General features: G+C 42.4%; 1 protein-coding gene across 1 annotated transcript in view; it reads right to left on the minus strand.

Annotated features, from left to right (window-relative positions):
- Nucleotides 1-26,497, minus strand: part of lrmda (leucine rich melanocyte differentiation associated) — a 205,662-nt gene that overhangs the window by 22,393 nt on the left and 156,772 nt on the right. The window contains exon 6 of the mRNA XM_069139921.1: nt 4,984-5,068. Within this exon, the coding sequence (XP_068996022.1) occupies nt 4,984-5,068 (85 nt within the window). The remainder of the gene's footprint in view (nt 1-4,983; nt 5,069-26,497) is intronic.

Consider the following 26,497-nt stretch of genomic DNA (forward strand, 5'->3'; position numbering starts at 1 on the left):
ATAAAAATAAAAAAAAGAGACCATCTTTTTAAGGTTTCAATTGTTTGTGGCTGTATTTTGATCTATATCTGAGATGGCAACAAGACCCCCAGTCATTACACGCTAAACTTAGACTCTTCATCGGCGTACTAACTGGCAGACACTGCAAAGAAATAAAACCTTCATGTAGTGACGAGTGCTGGGGAAACATTTTTATGAACTGAGTACCCGGGACGAAGGCCATGTCTTTACTTTGTTAATTCACTTTGTAGACTTTGGTTCGGTGTTCAGCTGGCAGTGGAATCTGTATATATCATTATCTGCAACTATATTTTATCATCTGTTATTTCTCATTGATGTTGAACGCTCACATCATCTGTAGTTTGCTTTATTACAACAGTTTACAGAGAGCAACTCTAGTAAGGACACTCTGGGACGGTCTGGGGGAAAAGCTTACACTTTGCTCTTTCCATATGGCTCATTTTCAGTTGTGTGGGGGCTAGTGCAAGTCTTTGTGTTTAAGACTGATGTTTATCAGGGGACAGATCCTGCTGGTATAATCATTACGAGGCTGAGTGAAATGTCTTGCAGAGCACGTACAGACGTCTGATGGGAAACGTCAGAGGTGCTCTGTCTTTTCTCACTAAGTTTCAGAGGACAATTTCCATACTCACGGAACACACCGAGGCAGTCCAAACCAGAATGGGAAGACTGTCAGCAGAAAGATGAGAGCTTTTATTCTAACTGCAGAGTGACGTCCAGCAGAGCTGAGGTATCGCTTAAGATAAGCACGGAAAACAACTGCATAACAGCGGAGTAAAGAAACAGATGTATGAGGTAATGCATCAATTAATTTTCCAAACAATGCCCGCTGCTGGTCACGGCATTGTTTGGAAAACACGTGCTGTGTTCGCTTAAAAAAACCCAAAAAAACAGGACTTGATGAAAATAAACAAAGAAGTAAAAAGCATTTGTATTCATAGCAGCATCTTATCCACGCAGTTATAAACAATACAATCAGCTGTGGTTAATATACAAGCAACAATAAACAGACATCGGGGAACTGTGTATCCGTTTAAATGCATTAACATCTTTTAAACCTGTCAAACTCACTTTTAGTTCAACTAAGTGTGATGTGCAAAGAACATTAAGTCATCAGTCAAACCAACAACCTTTTCCTTCATAATGACAACAGCTAAGTTTCAACACTAGCAGTTTAGTCATCCATTAGTCATGTATCCCATCCAGATGTCTGGTGGAGGAGAGGAGGGGTGGCGGAGATAGCAGCAGGTGTAGATCTCTCTGAGCCCAGCTGAGCTCTAAAAGGCAGTGCTTAGCACCCACAGCTCCGTCATCTGGCCTCTCCCCTGTCTCCACCAGCCTCTCGACAGCCCATTCCTCATCATTTACCCCTTTTTGGCAAAGCCCAGAGCCCTTCTAATGGGCTGCTCTGAATGCTTCCAGATGTTTGTTTATTTGTTGTGCAGCAACTGTAAAACAGTTTACTCTTAGCTTGGATCTGTTCCCGTTATTCCATTTTTTTATTTTTTTTTTTTTGGGGGGGGGGGAGTTATAGGTGGAAGCATAGCAGGAGCTGCGGTGCAGATCACCTCGACATGTAATGAAAGCAAACTTTCAAACAAATGTGAGGTGCCCCATGGGTGTCATCTGGAAGGAGGTTTTTTATTTTTTTTATTTTTTTATTTGCTTTGAAGGCTGCTTTCCTCATGGGATTTTAATAACAGTTGTGCACCATTTAAGATACATACATACAAAGTAGCTGGAAGCAGGCCCAGAACAACAAGATTAAAAGGGCCCAGGGCTCATACTGTAAGGCAATTTTTTGGGCATTTTTCCTTGTCTGTTTACTCTTGCTTGTATAAAGATATCCCTTTAATTCACTAATGTCACTGCTGAGGGATGGCCTAACCAAATCAAATATTTTACCTGTAAAAAAGCAGCTACTAGTCTCTGGAATATTGATAGAGATATACAATGGAAATAGAGGGTATTTCAATAAAACATGCTCTGTGTGCACGAATATATCAATCAAGTCTGAAGCCTCTTCTTTTTTTTTTTTCCCTTCTTTTCCATACTTCTGAACTACAGATATAATTACATCTATGAAATAAACTCACTTCAAAATGTGTCATCCTAAGAAAATGACATGGTGTTAATAAATAACTCACTACATGGTTTTGCAGGCTGAGACGGTACGTCATCATGGTAAGGCACAATATGCAATATGTCATTGGCTGTGGCTTAATAGTGCGGTGTGCCAGCCTTCATGGGGGCACACGGCACTTTAGACTGGGACTCCATTTTGGACTGTTAGATTTAGACTTGAGTTGGCAGTTGGACCAACACTAAGAGTTAGAGCCAAGGTGACAGTAGTGGAGGATCCTCAGGCCCCTCTGCCAGACTATATACTCCACTCCACTCTGTGTCACGCCTTCACCACGACACACTAGAACCCCCACCACCCTCCTTCACTTTGTCTTTCGTCTACTTCTCTCTCATTTTAAAGTCTCATCGTCCTCCGTTGTTTAAAGCTGGTCCTCATCCTGACTTCCCCTCTCTCCTTTTTCTTTTACCCCTCTGGTTTATCTATCTGCCATCAGATGCGGCCTATGAAATTATGATTTCGATTTCACAACCTCAACAGCCCATCTTTCGACTGCTCCCTTCCTCCCGTTCCTCTCTCTGCTGCCTTGTCTTGCTCTGGTTGATTCCTCCACCAACCAAGACAGGAGCTCATCCTGGAGTCCTGTCCTCGGTTTACACCCCTCTCTCCCTGGGCAGTGACCTGCCAGCGTGGCCCTCCTCCGGGAGCTCTCCGAGCTGCAGTAATTACCTCTGGCACCCAGGCTCTGGGGCTTCCACACAGGTGACATGGTGGAGGGGTTGGGTGCAGAGGGCTGAAAGGAGGAAAGGGAGGTTCTGCCGACAGGGCGATGTCAGAAATGCTGCTGATCTGCCTGCTACTGCCGGAGACAGGATAAAACTATACAGCCTCCCTCGTCCCTCTATTAAAAACATTGTTAACCCTTGAACAACTACTGTCACAATCACATACTGTATAATGTTTATTTTAAAACCTGCTTACTAACGCTGTAACTGTTCAACAAATTTAATGTTCAATTCTATATATTTTGCTGTAATTTCAACAACTCATCAGGAAATCAAAGCATAATTTTACCGGGCAGAAAAGGCTAAATTAGGACACTTTTTCAATAGATTTTGAAACAAATGTGTAGTGAATTGTTTAATTTCACTTGTGTATTTAAACAAGAGGTTTGCCATAAACTACACAAACATAATTACCTATATTGTTTCACCCCTATTGTTTATATCTTGGATTTAACCCAGCAAACACTCAGGTGTTTGGAATTACTGTCTGAATAATTTGTGTATGTTGTAGCGCTGCTTTGTTGTCTTAGAATGAGGAGTTACTGTGACCATCTCCCACACATAAAGAAAACTCAAGTGTGTTTAAGAAGTGTAAATAAATGGGAAAAAAAAAACAGAGCGGAGGTAGGGGCTTGAGGCAGGGACGTGAAGAGGAGGTGAAGGGCGAAGATGAGGGCTGTGTTATCTAAGACTGCAGCGCTGCATCATAAATATAACAAATGGAGACTGTCACTGTTGCTCAGATCTCAGACAGAGGGGAAAAATATTTCATGTGTCAGATCCCCTCACCTTTAAATGGGCTGTTCTTAGCCAGGTCTGATTTTGACAAAGCACAAGGCTCTTTCTGTCCTTACATCCAATGAGAGCTGCCACCATCCCAGCTTTCATGACATAGATCTGTCCTTGGCACCATAAATGGGGACTGGTGTGCCAGGCTCTACTGTATATAGGGTTGGGACACTCACTGCTGATATGTCATGCTGCCGCAGTGGTGGTCTGCTTATCACAAGTGTTTTGCATTGTGAAGTCAGTGATGAATCTCTCGGGTACAAGAACTGGGAAATTATTTATTTCAAAAACAACCCTGAGAAGTGGTGTTTATCGTGAAAAGTCTGACACCAAATTAATGGTCAATTCAGGTTTATGCCATTAGACCAACGTCACGAGTCAGGCTACTTGAAACTTGATTAAACAGACTCTAGATGTTGAATGACAATAAAGTAAAAAAAAAAAAAAAAAAAAAAAAAAAAAAAAAAAAATTGTTTTGCAAGATGCTTTACAATAACCTGCTCCTCAGTAATATGTGAAATCTTATGTGTGAAATTACATTTATTTGCTCCATTTTATTGCATCTGTAATTCATAAAACAGACAATAAAATGTCTGTTTGAAATCCTAAAGCACAAACTAACTAAAATGATCAAAGACACTGATATACATTGCAGGTTAGTCCGAGGTATGTTGCAAATGATGTCAAATTGATACAAACTGAATGGTGTTATTGTATACTTATGGGATTAGTTAGTGTAACAAAATGCAGCTCCAGGCTTTTTGATTACATCTCAGCTGAGAATCTACAACAAATGCTGTAGGTAGCCTTCACCATTTATTTAGAACATTGCATCTCTTTAATGAATGTGATGCATTCTTCCCAGAGTGCCGTGTTTGATGTTCAGAAGTTGCTTCATAATTACATCAACTGACTACACCGGGTCAATATGCGGCCTAATCAATGTCTAGTATCAACAGATCAAGGATGCGGCATCTTGTATATGTACTGTGTGCTCCCACGCATATATCCACATCAGAGTTAACCTAGATTACTCAGATTTATTCCCACTATCAACACATCGGACAGATGAGATGAGATCAATAAGAATAGATAACGTAACTTTAACTCAGTCTCAAGTTCAATAGATTCCCACTCTCTGCAGCCGTTAGGGTCATGACTCATATTTACATAATCCACGGGCTATGGTTCTGATTGTATTTGAATATTTTGTTGTGCTGCTTCTCGTTTATTTCAAAGAATATCTGTACAGGTGTATTTACAAAACACCTGAGTTAAAAGGTTAGAAACACCAAAAGTTCTTACCTTTGTGGTTCCTGGCATCTCTGGATCCTCGGGGTAGAGGGGTATAAGGCAGGGGGTGACTCTCAAGTCCACCCTCACTAGGGGGCTAGAAGAGAGGAGACATATACAAAGAATTAATATATAGAGGGGAAAAAGATCTAACAAGTTTTACAACTACAACTATCAGTGTAGCCGACCAAGAGTTTCATAAATCGTGGCGGATTGGCACAGGAAATGTTGGAAACACTACTCCTGTCTTAAGACTTAGCGCAAAGCAGCACCAACGGCAACACAAGGGTTTTTGCTAGTTTCAGACAATTATTTCTGTCTATCACCAGCATTGTTCAAATAGCAAAGTACGTGTGCCCATCTGAGCACCCATGGACCTTTTAGTCTTAAAAGGAAGTCTGGTCAGGGACATTGTTGGTGCATTGCTATCTTCAGGCAGCAGAAAACGATTGCGCGATTGACCAACAAAAACCTGGTCTTAAGTCAGTGGTATAGTATTTTACTGCTATCTTCAGGGCACATTATTCAGATAGTAACAGGCATACACTCTCTTGTTACACACACAGGGACATGCAGCAGTGCACAAACATGCAAAAGATTATTATTGTGGACCATTAATCTGCTTAATCTGCAGAAAGGCATCCTTTTCTATTACTTGGCAGATCAACCATTATAACAGCCACTGGCCAAGGTGCAAAGCACACGTGGATTTCAAAAGGAATGAGAGATGACACTGATTGATTTATTTCAGATTATACCCAAAACACACCACGCTCCTTACTTTGCGCTCAGATTATCCGCTGCTGAACAAGCAAAACGTGAATTTGGCCACGCCCTAAATGCACTTGCACAACGCGCTTCAGACTGAATGCTTACATTGTTAAAGTAAAGCCCATAATCGGTGAGATCATGTTTTAGTCCTTCTCTCACATTGTCGAGATGAACTGGTGATGACTGATCTACAACGTGGTTAGGGAGGAGAAGTCTTAACCTTCACTCAGCCATGACCTCCTTCAGTGGTCAACTAAAAGGGAAGACGTTGCTCACTCCGAACAGACCAATGTAGAGCTGTTATGTGAGGTTGGTCTGACATATAATGACCTTTCTACACAGGTTTAAATAGAGGGGATGCAAATTGCATTTTAAATGCTCATCTGTGTTCAACTGGCTATCTTATTTAATGTCCAACAATTGAAATGTGCGGTAAATGTGTGCATAGATACCTGCCTGCACAACTGGAACGAGCTATTGATTGTGAGCAAAGTCAGAGGTTCAGGCTAAGCAAGTGTGACAAATGTTGCTGTAGGACAAAGAGAAAACAGAGGCCTCAATCTCAGACCGTATTCTCAAACAGGTCAAGAGTTTTTGTGTTGTTATTCTTTGGTGCACTTTCAAGGTCCAAAACATCCTCCTCCTTCCCTTAGCCTTTTAGCTTGTGGAGCAGGCAGTTTATCATGACGCAGCGATATCTGATGCCTTTGCAGAAATACTTTCCTTTCCTGCAGGGAGGAATTCACTGGGCCTTTAATCATAGCAAGAGACTTAACTGACAAATACATATTAGAGATGGTTTGGAGCTGCATTTTTTTTTCCCACTTTTATTGTTGTTCCTCTACATGACCATGCATAACCTTGAGAAATGGAATGGCCTGCACTGTTAAAAGGAACCATATTCTTCATGGGCAAAGAGAGCACAGTGACGTGAAAACGATCACATAATGTGCTTTCAGATAGCATCTCTGAAAGGCATTAAGGTCTGGCCAGCATGTGTCTCGTGTTACACCGAGGAGGGGGAAAAAAATGGCAAAATAAGCCTATTTTGAGGCCTTACTACATATATACTGGAGGACTGTGTTTTTGAAAGAAGTCGGAATATTGTTTTGACAGCGGACTTGCTGCTCTAAGCCTCTGGAGTGGCTAAAACCTGTTAAGAAATATCACAGATCACTCCCTGCTCGTACAATGTACTTGTATGGAATGAGTAAAACAAGAAGTCAAAAAGTTCACAATGAGAACATACTGTACTCAGTAAGAAGTGCCACCTCCCATTTGAGGCAAAACAATCCGATACTCATACTCAGTTAAACTGCAGGACCTGCAAAAACAGATGTTGGAGAGAGCGAATAAATCTTGAAACAAAATGATCACCACCCATCCTATTTTCAAATAAGTCTCTTTATTCCTCCAATTTGCATTTTGCCATTCGGTTTTGAGGATATAACTGATATTGGCTGTCATAACGAGCACACAAAGAGTCTGTCTCTGGCAATTATTACGAGCTGAAGTGAGCAACTCGGGGATTAAGACAGGAACTGTGAGCCGTCTCCATCTGATCTGCCTCTGCGCTCCTCTGAACCGCCGTAGAGCTGCGGCCCTGCTTGCTTCATTTCCTGTCCTGCTTGAAAGATCATAAGCCTGGGCCTCTTCAGGCCTGCTCGGCCAACAAAAGCCCCTCCTAATCCTGCTGCTTGCCCACAATTAATCTTCCTAGTTGCCACATTATTAACAGCACCACCCACAGACTATGTTAGGGGGGTGCGGGGGGAGAACAAGGAAAGGGAGGACTACTGGGGTTAGCTGAATACGAGATAGAGCCTTGGGCTGCCTTCACAGCCTGCCTCTGGTCCCATGGGACATCAGTCACCTTGCTTTCAGTATCACCACCCACCCAGATGCAACGCTACGCATGACACCACTACTTCACCTCCTCTCTATCATGCCTGCTGATCATACACCCAACCCCATTCAACATCTGGGGTTGTTGTCGCTTCCCGTCCTATCCAGCACAACCATCCCACCCCGTCCACCGTGCATCAATCAGCCAGCTTCCACTTGACCTGATCCTCCTTTTTCTACTCTCAGACGTTACTCACTACCCCTCCACATTTGCACTCTTTTGCTTTAGTCAGTGACATGTCCGGAGGACGAGGAAGCAGAGAAGGAAGGAAGGAAGGAAGGAAGAAAAAAAATTCTCTGTACTTGCTTTAGGAGGACCGGTGCATTGATGATTATTTTAAGACTTTGCACAAATGTGCCACAGACACTATCACACTAGATATATCTTTGAAAAGGTTATAAAACATGAATAACGGCATTGTATGATTAAAGATAGGAGTGTGATAGGACCTACAACAATAAAGTGACACATTTCTGAACTTTTATGCATTTATTGTGAAATATAGAAGCATTAAACACCAGGCGTGTTCATACAAATTCCAGCTCTCAAAGGTTTGGAGCTAAGTAAATAAATAAAAGCTAGTAAACTTTTCATTATGCCCACACATTCATGTCCTCAAAACAAACGCTGCAGCTACGGTCCTACTCTCTTTATTCCCACTTTTCTGTTTCATATCCTCCTCCGTTTCCCTCCGTCTTGGTTTCTCTGGTTTTACCTACACTGAACAGAGGGAGGTGCTGCTGTGTCGTCTATTTAAGACTCTCCTGGACCCCGTTCTCATCTCTCCTTCTCTCTCAGTCTCTCTGCTGTCCAGATTAGTCTGCTCATCAAGCTGAGCATTGTTTTAATTTGCTGGGCCTGGGGCATATGCTGAGTGTTCACATCATTATTGTCTCTGTGCAATGTGAGTTATCGCCACAGCTTATGATAATGTGGCACAAATTTACAGGCTGGGGAGCACCATGGATTCTGTGATAATAAAGGGTGGACAGAGAGGAGTGGAAAGAGGGAGAGAGAGAAATGAAGAAAGTGTGCATACGTGTGCGTGAGTGAGAGAGAATAAGCTCTGTTGGATGTCATTATGAAAGATGATCCCCACACTAGATAATACATCACACCAGTGCTGTCTGTCTTCTCCTTTTCAGCGTTGTTATGCGAATAAATGCTGATAAACCCAGAGGCAATAGTGATTATTACTTCCAACATATCACCCTGAGAGAGGGGGGCAGGAAGAGGGAGACAGGGGAGGGTTGGAAAGAGAAGAAAAGCAGATCACAAGGAGAGCCACATGGAGCACATAACCACCTCCACGGTGGGGATCTTGAAAATATGAGGCACCAAAAAGTGAGTCAGGGAAGGTTGACGGCACATCTAGATGTTTTTCAGATGCAACTGCCACAAAGTTTATAAAGTTTTGGAAGCCTGGCTGTCGATTATAAATCTTGACGGGTGTGATATTATACTACATTATGCTGACATGAGTTGATCGAGAAAGATTTCCCCAGAATGTGATTACGACGTCGGCTGTCACAGCAGAAGTACACAAAGTAACTATTTTGCTCTGCGTTTTTACACCCTGCTCTCCTCTTCGGCAGGGCAGCTCTGAAGTCTCCCCCTGACCAGCTCATCCTGACACAGCTGGTTCCTGCCTCGCCTCACCTCACCTCCCTCCTTAAGACTGACCAGCAATACAATCTAATTACAGCCGCGCTACAGAGGGAGACCAGTGTAAACACCAGCCCTTTTTATCTCCTTATACATCTGGACAAGTAGACAAAGTGCTAAAAGGAAATAAATGTGGCCTGACAGCCACATCAAAGAGTTCAGCCAGAGGCTTACTGCTACTTAGGGCACAGGAATGTTGTTGCTAAGCATCAGCCCGCAACCTATCAGGGTGCAAAGAGGGCCCTGTCCTGCCTTAGAGAGGGAAAAGGGGAAAAGAGAGAAATGAAGAGGAGAGAGAGGGAGGGCGGGCGAGGGGAGGGGGGCTGACATTGAGGGGAGGCTAGGGACTCAAGGAGATTTTTGTAGCTTAAAGCAATTGTTGGAAGAAACAAGCCTTCTGTTTTGTTTTCTCTTGACACCATTTCTGCTTTTTGTGCTTGCAAAAGACATGTATAAAAATGTCTTTTGATATGTTTTCTCTTTGGGTCTATATCAAAATATTTCTTTTGTGTCTGTGCATGGAACTTTTTTCACATCTTGTCTCCATAAACTGGTGCTGCTTTCTGATCATGTTAGAGATCAGAGGAGACACAACTTGTGAACTTATTTGAGTCAACATTTAATGCTGGCATGACACGTTTAGTTCTTCACTAGATAGAATTTTTTATGATTCATGTTTCGTACTTTTGAAGTTAGGGGTTACAAACAATGCAACACTTTCTGAAATAAACAATGAAAAAAGAAATAAGTAGCACTAGCTTGAAGCGTCTTGCAGCATGTAATGGCAGTGATGAAATGAAAAACGCTCTCGTTCACTAGCAGAGATCAAATCTACCTCCCACATACACAGACTTTTACATGTTTTCAAACAGAAGTCTAAAATTATTCTTTATGTTTGTGTCAACTAATGAAAAAAAAAACAAAAAAAAGATCTTATTTTATGACCAGAAAAACACATGTTGGTTGAGTTAAAATCATTTAAATGAATTTTTTTTTTCCATCGACAGGCATGGTGAAAGGTCCAACAGTGGAATATTAAATCTATTGTTTTCAATTCACTTTAAGTCTTAAGGAATTGGACTGAGGGATTAAAAAAAAAGAAAAAAAAATTGGAATGTGTTTTAAATTGCTATTATGTGCATGAAAACTATTCATTGTGTTTCCTTAGGTAATGGCAGGGGGAAGAACATTTGATGTAATGGTGCCTGCACTTGTGAGCATTACAACGGTCTTTTGCTCAGCAGGAAGACTGCTGTGCGTGTGTTTAATGATTAACCAGTTCTACTCCAATGAACTTGCTCTTGAGTAAATGTATCATATGATCACTGATCACAAGAGCAACTGTTCTGATGTTTCGCTCGGGGCACGAGGCACACGAAGTGAACCAGCAACAGCGAGACCCGCCGTTCTGTGTACGGCTAAGCGTCAGACTGGCAAAGGTTGAGTGCTGCTGGACGTTAATCATCCATAGCGATGACTCATAGATGGTAATAAGGCTGTGTTTGTTTTTGGGTTGAAATTTAAAAAGTCATTCGACCTTTTCAGTGAGCGTCTTGCGGAGTAAGTGCAGGTGATTTAAAGCAGAAACGGAAGCCTACATATTACAGGTACGCAGTACAATTAGCTCGAGGCTATTTCTTATTTCGGTCTAGTTTGACCTTTTCATTCGCACAGATTGTAAAGCTAAAAAGTTCTCAAGACAAATCAAATAATCATAAAATGCTGTATATATTAGTGAGAACAATGATTAAATGTCTTATTCAAACTTTTACGCTAAACATAACCGATTGTTTCATATATTTTCATCAGCACACACAATTTCTTTTATCTCCAAAACAGGAGAAAAAAGCGAGATGCGAATGTTCTGATCTACCTGTGACAAAAATAATTTTTGTCATAGTTTTGCCTTATTTAACTGGTGCGAAAAGAAATATTTTCATCTTTCCTTGTTTAAAGCAAACTACACAAACACACACAGAGAGACACACAAAACCACAGCGACTCAGGAGTGTGACATATCATGAGGCTTTCTGTTCCGATTAGGGGATGTAGCTAACGTCAGGGCTGTTTTCTAGAGTGTAGGATGTTTAATAATTGAAGACTCAGGGAGCGGGCCTGTCACACCGGCTTGTCTAGAATGTTTCCTATGCAATTAGACGCCGAGAGACATTTGAAGAGGACCCACAAAAAGAGGCACAAAAACTGACATGTGAACTTAAAGGAAATTAGCTCTTCACACGAGTGAAATGTGAAGGTTACTTAGCAATGCTTAACTCAGACTGCGGCTGTGTGAAGTGTGTGTTTGACTCAGCGCCGCTACGAAGACTGCGATTTTCTTTACTTTGAGCCGGCTTCAGTCAGTAAGATCACAGAGGGAATGAAAACTAATTTTGACTCAAGGCACACGGAGAGAGAGGGAAAAAAAAAAAAAAAAGGAGAGAAAAAAACCCTGAGATGTGTCGAAATAATGAGATCTCTTGATGTTTTCTGGGAAGATATGGGATGATGCAGACAGATGCACAACTCACATCTTCACCCAAGGACACAGACACACAAACACCCGTTGAACATTTAACCACAACTTCAAAACACACAGATTTGCATGTGTGCACGAACTCACATTAAAAAGCTCACACACACACACACACACACACACACACACACACACACACACACACACACACACCCTCTCATATTATCTAAATGTGTGAAACACTAATGCACATGTACTTCAATGTTCACTTACATTCATGTAAAAACACAACTTGATTAGTTGATTAGTGCAGATGCAGACTCATATGATGTAAATACACTTCAACCTCTTCTATCTAAATTTAAGAACTCTGACCTCAACTCAAAGTAAAAATGTTCAGTGGTATGAAATTTTATTTTGTTATTTTTGCAGCACATAAAAACAATCTTAGAGCACACACCCTTGAATTATGAACTGATACCGGCACATATATTTCAGACTAATAAACACCGGTAAAACGCGATTACAATAATTAAGCTACTGAAAATTTGATTCCTCCTAATTTCCATTTAAAAATATTACATGACGAGTTGTAAATACAGCTGATTAGTATGCTCCCTATCCATCTCTGCTCGCCTCACATCCCTGACAACCTTTCACAAGAAGTTCCCCGCATCTCAGGATTCTCCGTCGCAATGATAACACTGTCATCTTCCACACCTATCATAAGTCACAGGCAAACGACCCAGATCCTCAGAACCCTCTGAGGGCCTGTAAGCTGTATCATTACACCATGTCATCTTTATGGCAAGGAGCAAAGCCCGGCTCTCTAATTACACTCTGCCTACTCCATTTACCCAGACAGGGACAGAGCAGCAGGCAGACAATGCATTAAAAATGGAGTGCTTCCTCCTGCTCTACGGACGCCCGTGTTGTTCTACTGGTGGCCGCTGTTGTCCCCCGGTTGTTGTTGTTGTTGTTCTGTAAAAGCTGCAGAGGAGAGATAGCAGAGGGCACATGCCACTGTGCCGTCCTCTCCTCTCCTCTCCTCTCCTCTCCTCTCCTCTCCTCTCCTCTCCTCCTCGAGTTTCCCCACCTCCTCCATTCTTCAACCCTTCCCTCAAAAGGACTTATGAAGGTGAGCGTCTGTATGACAGGCTAGAAATAAAAGAGACAAACCAGGGATAAAAATTAAATAAAAAGTAGCTGTCTTAAACAGTAATTGCACTCCTTTGCTGAGCATGCTCTCAGATATATAAACTTGATTTACTGTCGGTGTTGCTGCCACAAATCAGAAGGCCCTCTGAGAAACACTCATGCTATGAAATTGTTTAATCTCATCAAGTTCTGCTTTCACAGCAGGCCATAAATCACATAGTCTTTGTTATCATAGACCTCCATGAGCGCCTCTGAGGCAGGCAATGGATCGTGGGTATATATAATCTTGACTGCGCAAACAGCAGGGTCTGAGCAGCCTGAAATACTTTCATATTAGCCGCCGTGCAGCTGGCGGAACACAAGCACCCTGATGGATATCTCATTTCCTGCGCTCTGCATCTATTTCGAGCAAATTATTACTGCATAAATTTCTTGTCAACAGAAACGGCCAATTAATTAAGTTAAAATGCACTCCTGATCACATCTACACACCAAACAGGAGAGCTGGGGCCATTTTCCACTGAGCGAATTTACCGCAGGGGTCACTGTAATGAATGATTTTAAACTTTGTCATAAAGTCGCAGACAGGCCCATATCTACACGGGAGCTACGGTACGGTCTAACCCGTGACACATTTGCATAAAGTATATTTATGTGAAAATGCTGGAGGACGACAGCCGGGGCGAGGAAATAAAGTTTACAACTACTAAACAAAATGTCCGCCAACCCCTGCCTCTCTAGTATTTCATCAAAGACATGCACAGAGGATTGGATAGAGATCATGGAAGCACCTTTGCCATTTAAGATACAAAATATACGCATTTAGAGCTCGCAACCTGAATGAATTATTCATAATGTACGAGGGGTTGGAAGTTTGTGGGGGTTGTTTATTCAGCTTGGGCCGTTTATCAGACAGTGAGGATCCCACGGCGAGGATGAGCTCGGAGATTTATCTGTGCTCGGGCTCCAAAGCAGATAAATCAAGGGTTGTAATCATGCTCTGAGTGGCCCAGCTGTGACCCCGTGGTGAACTAATGACACGGGGATATCTAAGCCCCTCTTCCTGTTCCTGGGTTAGGCCCTTAGGTTAGTCCCCTGTCATGAACGATGTGCTAAAGAAAGACACGGCTTCACAGCGAAACCAAGAGGAAACCTAAGGCCCTTCGTGTCCCTTTGTCCTGTTTACACAACACCAGCAAGCAGGACTGTTCACCCACTACTAAAAATAACAGCGTCGGGGGGCAAAGTAAGAGCAGAGGACTACTGTACAACGGTGTTTGCTCAAACAATAGCAATGTGTATCGATTGCAAGTATACACATAGCAGGTTCACGAGCTGCTATTCACAACAGTCCATGTAAAAGATACTGCTGTTTGGCTTGAGGATGTCTCCCATTCCCTCCCAGAGCAAAGGCTTTCTCCTGGACTGAGCCTGCTCTGATTTATCATGTCTTCTGCTAGCAGGCTGTCCGCTGATTAAGCCAGTGGAACTTTGTTTCACTCTCCTCTCTCTTTAATCTGTCTCTCAGAGAGATAAATTAGCCAGTGCCGTGCCAGCTCCTACTCTCTTTACCTCCCTCCCCCTCCGTCTCTTCCTCTCTCTCTCTCCGCTTTTTCTCTCTGTTTATCTTTTCTGTCTGTCACACATTGAGAAGAGAGCAGACACATCTGCTCCTACGACTGCTGCAGGAGATAGGGCCGGGCTACATCCCTGGTCAGATTCAGCTAAGAGTGTCTGTGAGTAAGAACGAGAGAAGGAGTGTGTTTTTCCTCTCTTTTTCCTCTCCTTGACAACATTCTGTCAAACAATCTCCCTCCCCTTGGCTTGGGCTTATGCTCTTTGTTGTTAGCTGATAAATCAGAGAGTATTTATGATCTGCAATCCCTATTCTTAGCCTTTTTAATGGCGACACGTTTGTGGGTGAATTAAAGCAGGGTTTTATTCACTAGGCTGTGGGCCAAAGTGAGGCCTGGGTGCCTCTGCCTGTGAATGTTTTCCCTTCTCCACTCTGGCCGGGTGGTAAATCATACTCATTGTCAGGCAGTGCTAAGTTAGTGTGCGTCATTGGGGAGAGCAGGAAGCACCGGGCATAATTCTGTCCATCAGTTTAATTTATTGTATCGGTAGCTTTGTAATCTCTGCCCCATAAATTACAGGGGCTGACAGACAAGAATTTGGTTTTAAAGGCAACGCTCATCAGGATTTTGGCTGGCTATAGGCTTTATTTTACTCCCAGCTTTTGCCTCTCATATTCAGCCATGAAAGCAATGAAAACCTCTCAGTGTTAGGGCTAGTGTGCTGTACTATTTACAATTGGAGGCATAATATTTTTGTCAGGTCATCATTCACATGAAAGACTACTAAGAATGACTGTTAAAAGAAGACGAGGGTCAATAAAAGAAGAGGAAAGACAGTGGTGGAAAGAAAAAGGGAGAAGAAGAGGGGATTCGAGGACACAACCTTGTTCAGAGGTTTTATTTCAGGTGAAATATAAGGCCTAATACAAGGGCACTGCTGCAGCATCTGCTTTGCAGATAGTGCACTTGGCTCCCCTTCCATGCCAGTGAATATAAATCAGGCCAGGCATCTCAATGCTAGGCCTGACTTCTAGAGGCCAACAAATCTTTAACATGAGATTAAGGCCTCAGTGGAGTCATCTATCCTTGGGTGATGGAGGAAAATATCAGAGCGCTCTATGGGCAATATGGTTTCACTGAGTCAGGACTGATGTGTGCTGGAATGTACAGAATGCCACATGTAATGGTCGAACAAATTATTATTCACATACATGGTGAATTACCTGCTGCAGTAAGGATGAATAGATGGCTACAAACAGAAAAAAAAACTGTCAGCTAATTATTCTGGAAGCCTGACTAGAACTTTGATAATATTAAACAACAACAAAAAAAATCTGTGTGGAAATATAATGCATTTTCTTGGCAAAATATGAGAACAATACTCTGAGGAACAATTACCGTCCTGTATTTTCTCCAGAACTCATAAGCTATGTGTTATGGGTACTTTCATTTAATTGTAACAAATGTAAATGGTGTCAGCGACTACAAAGAACGCAGACCTAAGCAAAGCTGCCAATTACCCTGTAAAACATGCATATCTTCCAAAGCTATGGGTCTCCTTTGTGGGTTTAACCTTCCAAAGGCAACGGGCAGGTTTACAAGATGCTCGCTCAGTGGATACGATTGTGCTTAGCATAAAAGGGAACACAGTCTGTGAAGACCCTAACAATGAACCATATCTCCCGTAGCCTTTTCAGCACGCCGCCACATTTACATATCAAGCCACTAGCCCGATATGTAAACACATTCCATCAGATGCCGCCATCAGCAGCCAATGAGAGCCATTTCACTCAGCCTATAGCTCACACACTGTGTAACATCAGACAAAGGCAGAGAGGCCTGAAAGAGACATCTCATGTCATCACCCAAGAGAGATAATGGAATTGTCGTACATCCTTGATCACAGACACTCTCACGGCATCTTGCTCTCTTTTTTTCACTCATTCTTTGTCTCCGTGCTCTTAAAGTCTCTCTATCGTTCTCCCTCTCTCACAAATGTGCGTGGAGACACACAGCACATGAGTAAAAAAAAAAAAAAAAATTCCAGCACACTTCAGTGCGATAGCTCCTCTTCTCTTTCAGGGTTTCATCTCAATAGCTTTTTTTTATCTGAGCACTTCAATTTGCAAGCCTAGCTGGAAGGCAGCTCCTCCTGATATGTTAATTGCAGGGTACTTAAGCACTAAAAGATTAACATAAAACCCTTTGGAAACAAGCTAATAGTTTATGATAATTCGTGCATGGCCTTTGTCTGTCTATCATTACATTGCCTCTAGCGGTAATTTTTATCAAGGGGCTGTAAAATATCATTTAAACAAGTTCACTTTCAGATAATTAATAGTAGAAACTGTATTATTCAATTGAGCCACACTGGCACCATTAACAATATGGCAACTAAGCTATAATTAAACTATTTTATTTTATTAACCTATTCATAATGTTGTGCAAATGATGACACAGAGATGTTTTTTTTTTTTTTTCTTTTCTTTCTTGCTGAAGCACTGTCACGAGGGCAATTACAGGAACCCGGGGTTGTCTCCTCAGTTAGCTGAGCTGATTGAAGCTTTTCAATTAGCAGGTGGATGCATGGCTTAGAGTAGCTCCCACACAAAGACGATGGGAGACCTGCACGCCAGCACGAGGAATCTGCTGAGCTGACAGATAGGAATTTGTGCCGTTTCTCAGGACCAAGATATTTAAGGTTTTAACCTGGATTTGAACCTGAGCCGGGTGAGATGAAAAGATTCAAAGTGAACAGCGAGAAGATCGCAGTGGAAATATCTCACTTAGAAACATCCACGTAGCTGCTCAAAGGCTAAAAAAAAAAAAAAATGCAATGATGTGGGGCTAATCGGGGGTTGTGCAGTTACAATAGGTTTCTTGATTGTAAAATAAAAATCTGTCACAACTTCAATAAATGTACCGAGCAGCCATTCATCGAGTGTTCAAAAAAGTAAACTACCATTCCAAACCGGCGACCTCCGTCTTCGTGGACATCCATTTTGTTTACATCCATCGTCATCTGAAATGTTTAAGTACGACTGTGTTCGAGGAACAGGTGCTGCAGGAGTGCTCGTACAATACATGTACACTGTACCTGAGTGAATGCATTTGTGTTTGAGAGACACACGTGCATGTGTGTGCGTACACTTTCTCTTTCAGACACACCACTCCTCTCATGAATAATACAAAAACTCCTTTCACCAAAAAGCTCAAATAGCTATTCATTCATCTGCATACCTGGAGCCTTGCAAAATGATTGGCCCACCATTACCACAGGAAAAAAAAAAAGAGAGAGAGAGTGAGAGAGAGAGAGAGAGAGAGAAAGAGAGAGAGAAATGTTCCCCATACAATTTGCTTCAAAATGAGACAGGAATGATTCTGTTCTTTTCAATGACGGAGACAGGCCCCTGTGCATAATGATGTTAGCGTAATGGGGTGACAGATAGACTGGGAGACCATGACATTAGCATGAGAAACGCACCAGTGAGCAGCCGCTCAACTGTGGTCTCAGAGGGCCCTCAGACATACACTCTGAACATCGTTTGTCTCGCAGCTCTACGAGCCTGACAAATGAAGACATGCCACGTTTTATGTCGAGCAATATACCATTCCACTTTAGCAAACACATGACTTAATGACAGAGGGAAACCCGGTCCCTGCATTATACAAACCCACTATCTCTTGTCTTATTAGGGAGGAATAATCTCATTCAAGGTCGGATGGAAAGCGGGGACGGAGTCTCCGCCTTAATGAGATGACAATACTTACAATCAAAAAAATACAAAGGTTAGCCCTATAAAATAATGAGAAACAATAACCAATTACATACTATGTCGCTGCGCAGAGCTATTTCAACAGGTTACACGCTAAGAGTAAACTGAAACCACAGCTTTACTACAGTAAAAGTTATTTCCGGGCTTATTATAGTTAAGGAAGCCTTGACAGTGCAATAGCTAACACCACTGCAGGACTTTATTTCTTTATTAGTGTCACAACTTTACAATCTCACCTTTAGGAACTAAAATTACGACCACACTTTTGTTTTACCGAGTGTGAAAAGACAGGCGCAGACACAGGAAGGCCAGTTGGTAGCACACAAAGAGAAAAAGGAGTCTAAAATCTAATCTCAGAAACCAAAACATGTAAACCTTTTTTTTTTTTCCCACATGGCCTTTACCACTGTAGCTATCCGTCTAAGTTTGTTAAGGCTAACAATATCTTTTATAAAACCGCAGAGGTATCTCAAAGCCGGGGAAATATAATCGTGTATTTATAAGAAGTGATATGCAACAGGTAACACACTGTCAAAATGTAGATGCTGCAGACGTGAGCCGCAGCCTAAAATCGGTCGAGCTATGACAGCCCCGCCGTCCACAGCACGACACTGTCGAAGGGTGAATGCCTCCTGTAAACATTTATCTTCCCTGTGAGTGTGTGTCTGTGTGTGGTACGGCTTGGCGACAGGAGCTTCTCGGAGGCTTTATCTGCGGCATGACAAGACAACCTGTAATATACGAGCATCTGGAGCTCCTCTTCAAACACAACCTTATCTCACGCCAAACATTCCCCGAGGCCAGAGCAGAGCAAGAGTGGCCCAGACCAGACAAGACCTCACACCGTCTCTCCGCATCCCGCCCAACCCGTGAGCTGAGTGTCGGGCGCACAAGCTGGGAACGGTCCATCAAAGCGCATGTGTGTGTTTACAGGGAGTGTACTATGAGTGCAGCCTCGACAGTTAAAAGCAACAGTGTGACATCGCAGTGACGGAAATCATCTGCTCCGAGTTTTTCTTCCGTCTTGCTAATCGAGTTAGAGGTTAATGGTGTTGCACTCAACACAAATCGACACAATCCTTCTTCATCCGCTGACTTAAACATATCTGTTAAGACTAGAAGTAAACACCCATCACTCATGGGTCTGTTTGGGAGGATTAATTTTACATCAATCTTAAGATAAATAGTAAAGGCCATGAGAGATCTTAAAGAGGGGAGCGCATGTGCGTGCCACTTTTGAATGCAACTGTTCATAGGTTCATAAGAAAATCGTTAAATCAACAAGACGACTGGGTTGTTATACATCTGCAGAATCACACAGAAGCTCGCTCTCAAACTGTAACATATCCTTCAAACAACGCAGACTGTAAATGAAGTATGGCGAGGTCCGTTGCCCTAAGCATCCGCTCAACAAAATCACTCTGGTGCAGGTGTAGAAAAAGTGTGCGAGGAGAAAGCGGCTCAGTTATGAAGCCCCATTCTTTCTCTGTCTGTATTCTGTGCTCTGCTCGGACCACTGCCTTCAGCCAGCCTATGGGGTGGAAGTAGACATGCCCCTCTCTGGGGCCTGTACATACGGCCTGTGCCTCACTTCAAAGAAAGGCCATAAGGGCAGCGTACTCCCCCTCCAAACTCAGATCCATTCAGCTCACAGCTGATTCCTCCATGTGTGCGTGGATGTTTATGTGTGTCTCACTTTGACTCTCTCTAGGCCCCTCTAGCTTTCATTTCAGACTGCTTTCTATCCTCTTGTTCTTTTTTTTTCTTTTTTCTTTTTTTCCACTGGAAGATGGATAAAGGAGGACATGGAAGTACAACCCATAGTTTCTGTGCGGGTTTGTGTGTCTGTCTTTGATGTCTGATAATGAAGGGCAACACTGCGCAATCTCTAAACATGCTGTCACGCAAGCTCTCATCGCGTATCACAACTTAATGCAAAGCATGCTGACATCACAGCAAAACACAACAAAGGACAGTTTGCTGACCTTGTGTCAAATGAAAAATATAAGTGCATAGAAGAGAACAAGAAACACAGACCGAGGAGTGCGCGACAGAGAGGAAGTGAATCTGAAAAGGAGGAAGCTGGAGAGAGGAGTTGAGCTCAGTGGCTGCGGCACAGGGAGGTCTGGCCTTTACAAATCCCTTCTTTTTTGATCTCTTCATCCAGATGAAAGAACAGCGGCAGGCAGGATTATGCGGGACAATTGCGCTTTCTCCCCAAACCCTGACTTGATCGGCTTTTACGAGAGCCCTAATCATTTTCAATTAAGCACATTTTCTGACATCCTGTAATAGCTACAGTGCTGGTCTTAAACTCTCCAGTCGCCCTCGCGCTCCCCCGCAGCCTCCTTTCTGCTAAGCCTCTCATTCCCAGACAGCATGCCTGTAGTGTCTGCTGACAATCTGAATGGGCCTGAACTGCAACTTGTTGTTAAGGTGCCAAATAACCCATTTACCAGATGCTTGACAAGGATGTTATTTGGCTCTTTGATTGAATGTGCTTTTGTGTCAGTGAAGCATTGAATTAGTGTTGTTTGTTTGTGGAAGCCCCTGGGATCCTCCTCAGTCTCAATGTTGTTTTTGTGTTTTTGTTTTTTGGGATTCCTTTTGGTAAAATAATCAATATCTAACCCAATTAGTAGACGGAATTATAACACACTAACATCCTTTTCACGAATCCACAGGTCTGCACCGGACATTGAGCCTGTAAGAGAGCAAGACAGCATCTTCAAATACTGCCTCTGAAGATGTAAACTGTATTTATAATGTCACCGTGATGTGGTCCACGGCAGCATAGTCGCCCACTGTTCATTCACCAGGTGCTTAATTCCAGTCAAACTTTGGAGCCTGGTGTCTCTCGAGGGAGTCAAGGTCTCAAGTACTTGACTGAGACAGACAGCACCATTAGCAGGTCCTGGACCAGCCCCAAACCCTGACAACCACTCACAGCTGGCAATGGCAGGCGGAGGAATGGGTCTCCTTTTCTTCAGTTTAGCCAGATAGAAGTGAAACAAATGTCCATCACTCACTCAGCACCCAGCAGGACGGCTCGCTGTTTTTGAGGACAAACTTGTAGGAATAGAAAAACAGAGGAAATATGGAACTGGGAGCTTCCACTCGGACGATGTAGGATTTTCTGAAAACTTAACAGACTTACGTAGGTGATGTATGAATTCAGGTAAAAGCTTCAATAATACACAAACCAGTAAGTGATTAGTTACATAGTCAGAATACAAGTTTTCTTATATTAGATGTTAGTAACACATATACACACACATTCTCATCAATGTGTCCATGCTTCCATCCATCCATGTCTACTTTTCTTTCTGTATATTCAAGAAAATCATATTTTTACTGTTACCAACACGAGAAAACGCAAAAATGTGACTACAGATGTAAGGCAAACAACCAGCATGACCCATATTCAGAATACAAGCTCTGCATATACTATGTAGTGATAAATAAAGTATAATATAGAGAAATAGTGTCCATCAATTGCATCAATTGCAAGGACATCAAGCAGATTTAGTTTGTATGCAAAAATGTTTGAGTGTACTGAATTTTGTCTCTTTTTCAGTTTGAATGCCCTTCACAATCTAATAAGATTTGATTTACTATGTATTATCATCATTGGGACAAAGTTTAATATGCAAAAATAAAATAAAATGACAAAACTTAGCTGCCCTTAATCCAAACCCCCCCCCCTTTTCTTTTCTTTTTTTTTTTTACCTGTCAGGACCATACAATACTTCGGTTCTTCTTTTACTGTTGATGAGTAAAGTTGATAAAAAAAACCCTTCTCTCTCTATCATGCACATACACACATTACACACAGACAAAACCATTGATCCAGTGTAGCATAGCCACGTCTGTCTGCCAGTGGCTGTCTGTCATTATCAGCTTTGATCATGTCTAATAGTGTCCTCAACAAAGATCCCTACCAGGATGAGTTTGTTTCCCCAGCTCTCTGCAGCTCATTGGCTGGGGCCTCCACTTCTAATCACCTTTCATTACAGCCTTCTGATCCCCAGCTTCCCTTTGTACACCGCACTTCATCGTCTTTATTTTCCGCTCTAATTGCATGTGAAAGATGCCCCCTTTGATTCTGCCTGCATGCCAAAGTGCTATCAGGGGGAGAGTGTCGAAAAGTGTCATGTGTGTCTATCTACTCGGAGAATGAGGGAGTCGCATATTCACCTGCTGAGGACAAACCAGTTTCTCCCCAAGATATGACGTATCTATCACCGGCTCAGAGGATATCAGTGCTATCTGTCAGCATAATAGCAAAGGGTAGGGGGTAACAGGATTGGAGAGGGGAGGGGTGGAAAGGAAAAAACATGGAGATGGGTGCTTTGAATTGTGCACTTCCAGCGAAGCACTCAGATGTGTTTGTGTGCGCGTGTGCGTGTTTCATTTTCCGAACAGCGTGGCCTTGTCAAGTGTAGCTTGTTTTAACCCATTCTCTTCTGACTCTTGTCAAAAATTAAAAACAACAAAAAAAAGACTCCTGTACCCTTTTTTCTTTTTCTTTTTTTTTTTTTCAAATGCCATCATTTGTTGCTGTTCGGTGGAGGTTGTGTACGCACCATGTTCGGGTTGTTCACTGTCAGTGTTTAACCTTTTCAATATGATGTCTCCAAGACCTTTGGTGGCCACTGTACGGCTCTAGAAAGGCTTATTGTCTGCAGGTTTTATACCCCGGTTCTTCTTCAGGAACTCGTTAAATGTGCACGACCCCCCCAGAGCTGGGAAATATACTGCACCTGAGGCACAACTAGATGACAGAGGCTCTACCCATTGAAGAAGTATCACTCTAACAAGGGCCTTATTTTGGTAACATATTCACGGAGGGGCTCTTGAGTAGCCTGGTATCTGTTCATTGTTACGCTAGTGTTCCAGGATGGGAGGACTGGAACAGGAGAGACACAGAGAGACTTCACTCTGACAGAATCTAATCAAGAGTTGTCCTAACATATTACAACTGACTTAAGCTCTATCTTCCCGCCCGGTTAAGTCTCACTCATTCGGAATCAAAATAATCAGGGAGACAGAGACAAGGAGAGACAGCGGGACAGAGAGGTAAGATTAGGTGATGGTGAGGGAAAAAAAAAAAAGAAGCACACATCCCTTTCTGGATGAAATGGAAGGCTACTTCCGGCTCCAATTTCGGCATGTACCAGGGTGAGCTGCAGAAAGATAAATGAGCTCTCCCGCACCAAGAGGAAACTGATTTTTTTTTTACTCTGGCATTGCACTATTTATTGACATTAAGAATGATAATATCAATCAGTGAGCCGTCAGCAACCCAAGTGGGCTGCAGGGAGAACAAAGGTGCCTCTATCTCTCTTTTGATGCGTTTACAAGGAGATGTTGATGTACCTGCCATTCACGTGCAAATAATGTCATCACATGCCCGGATCAGGGCGTGCTGCTCCACCTTAGTGATGAGTAAAACTGCCCAGGGCCCGTTCCCAAAGCTAGTGTTCATACCTAGGAAAAATAAAGCTGGCGGGTTAATGAGCTAGCAATCAGCACAACCAGAAGAGCAGCATAGCACCAACATGTCTGCACTCCCCATCTCCCTGTGAAATATAGCTGTGGGTAACCGAATTTTTTTCTACCTTTAGTGGTGATGAGCAGGAGAAAACACATGGCAACAGCATCAGGGAAGCGTCTGTGTAATTACTTTTGGCCATCTTTCAAACCTTTCTCTCTCAGGAGAGAGATGTGTGACAACATATGACAAGAAAGCCAACAGGCTTTCCATACAGAATAATGGAATCCATCATCACTGAGGCAGACACACCTGTCTGGCTTTGAGAACAATGCCACGCTGCCTATTTATTAGGTGCCAGAAAAGTTTATGTTTGTGCGGTGACAGTGACAGCAACTTGATCCTTTTCATTTTTGGAAGGGGGATCTCAAGCTTTGGGGAAAGGAGGGAGGAGGGAGGGGAAAGTCTGACTCACATATTTTCTTCTCTCCGTGGTGCACAGTGAGTTCTCTTTCTTCCTGATAGCTGTCTGCTAAGGAGTCAGAAGACAAATAACAAAGAGTGTCATTCTCCAGGAGGCTTTCACTAATTCTTTCTTTTCCCCACCTCAAGAAGATACACGTTATATCCCTCTGACACTTCAAGTCCAGGGCCATCTCAATTGTTCCTGAATGTGCAAGATATGGATTTTGTGTAGCGAATCAGGAGGAGATTTAATTATTTGTGTTAGTATGACATCTGTATCCAGCATGAACATAACAGATTAACATCAAGAAACCAGATTTATTGGCTGGAAGCCTCTGCCAGAACCATTTCACATAAAGGTAGTCTTGACACCTGAAATGTTCTTCAAAATGTAATTAGAAAAGTAATTGCCTGATAAAACAAATGTATGTTTGTATTTCAAACATCTAATGATTGTTTTGAGACAAATGCTTGATAGATTAAAAGCTGCAAGTTCATACATATCAACTACTGATATTGTCAATGTTTTTTCTTCAATGCATTTTCATACATTCTATTAGTTTGAATATAAATATCTGAAAAAGAGACAAAGGTGGTGACTTTTCACCAACCGGCAACTAAACATCAAAATATATTTCTAGAATAAAAAAAAAATGATATTGAGCCAAACAGTGTGCTGTTGGTCTATGGTTGCTCAGAGGGCTACCACCTCAGTCTGACTGTCAGCCAGCCATGTTGACATGCTCCTTTTACTGTCTGTACTGCTGGCTGCCATTTTAACAGTTAATAATTAGGTTTCCTCCTGCCACAAAACAGAGTGCCACGGCGACAAAAGCCAATGGCAACCGAGGTGGCGGCTTGGCTGCCGCATTATAAATAGTCTGACCGAATGATTAATGAGAAGGGCCACGGAGCTAAAGCAGCAATCTCGCACACAGACAAAAGCTGCCTGCACAGCTGCCTGCACACACAAAAAAAAATTAAACAAAACACAACAAGACAAGCCCTGTCCCCGGATAGAAACAAGAACCGAGGCAGAGTGGCAGGAAAAGTGGAAACATGCCAAGTAAATAAATTACTGAATTTTGACCGACAGCTTATGAAGACTTTATTTAACCTCTAAGCGCTTTTCGGGGGGATCCTCATTAACATTTTGACACGCTCAGTTGAATGGCGAGGTCAGGCAGGTTTCAAATGCAGGGGAGGTTCAGAAGAGACAGGAAAATTATTTGGAGATGATTGTAAAGTAGAGACATGGGAGAAAAGTGGAAAAAGAGCACGACAGAGAGCCTCAGACAATTCAATAATTTGAGAAGCTGGAATTTGTTGCCTGTGTAAGGCATGCCAAAATCTAATTTGTTTAGAAGAGATATTTGGTTGCCAAACAAAGAAACAAAGGTTGGCTAAGGAGGACTTTAATAGCACCACAGGGGAGTCCACACAGTCCTCATATCCACCACTTGTTTTCTACAGCATCCGATTAAACCTAAACACTGCACATATTATTTATGGTAGAATAAATTAAGTTAAGAAGAAATGCCTGCTATATTACAAGAATAATTTAATTACTGCCTTAGAAATACTTAATTGATTAATAATGCCACTCCCCACAAAATAAAACCATTCATCTTTTAATACGATGACATTTTGTCTGCTTATTTCTCTTCTACATTTCAGTTCTACATTATATTTTCCTACCCGTTTCCATCACCTACCTTCATGTCACTCCACAGTAATATGGGCTGAGCACTTAATGTTACCCTTTACCATTTCTAAATTATACTCATCAAAGCAGGCATGCCAAATCAATCAAAGGATGACAGCGAATAGATAACAATCCATGACAATCGTGACAAATATCTGTTTTTCCTTTAAGGGAAAGTTCCACAAACAAACATGGATGCTCTATTCCCCTACCGGCTAAACAATTATCTTGAAAATTTGGATGTACTGTTGGTTCAAGCAGGTTTTTTCCATTTGAAGGGCCTTATTCTTCCCCTCCACTTTGCTGTGCTCAGCGAGCAGGGCTCTCAGTTGTCACGACATCTCCTTTTAATGCCCCTGACAGGGGGTTATTTGCTCCCATATATGTTTTCTCTCCAATTACACCATGGCAGGCTGGAGGCTGCCAAGCCACGCCGCTGAGATGCTGATGGTCACCTCTTTGACTAGTCCTTCCTGCCTCCTGCACTATATTTTTCATCTTTTTAGATTCTATTAGGGAGGAGGACTCTCTCATTT

This window comes from Embiotoca jacksoni, unplaced genomic scaffold, assembly GCF_022577435.1.
Source record: "Embiotoca jacksoni isolate LCO1_2020_lvr unplaced genomic scaffold, fEmbJac1.0.p SCAF_87, whole genome shotgun sequence".
In the NCBI taxonomy this organism is placed as follows: domain Eukaryota; kingdom Metazoa; phylum Chordata; class Actinopteri; family Embiotocidae; genus Embiotoca; species Embiotoca jacksoni.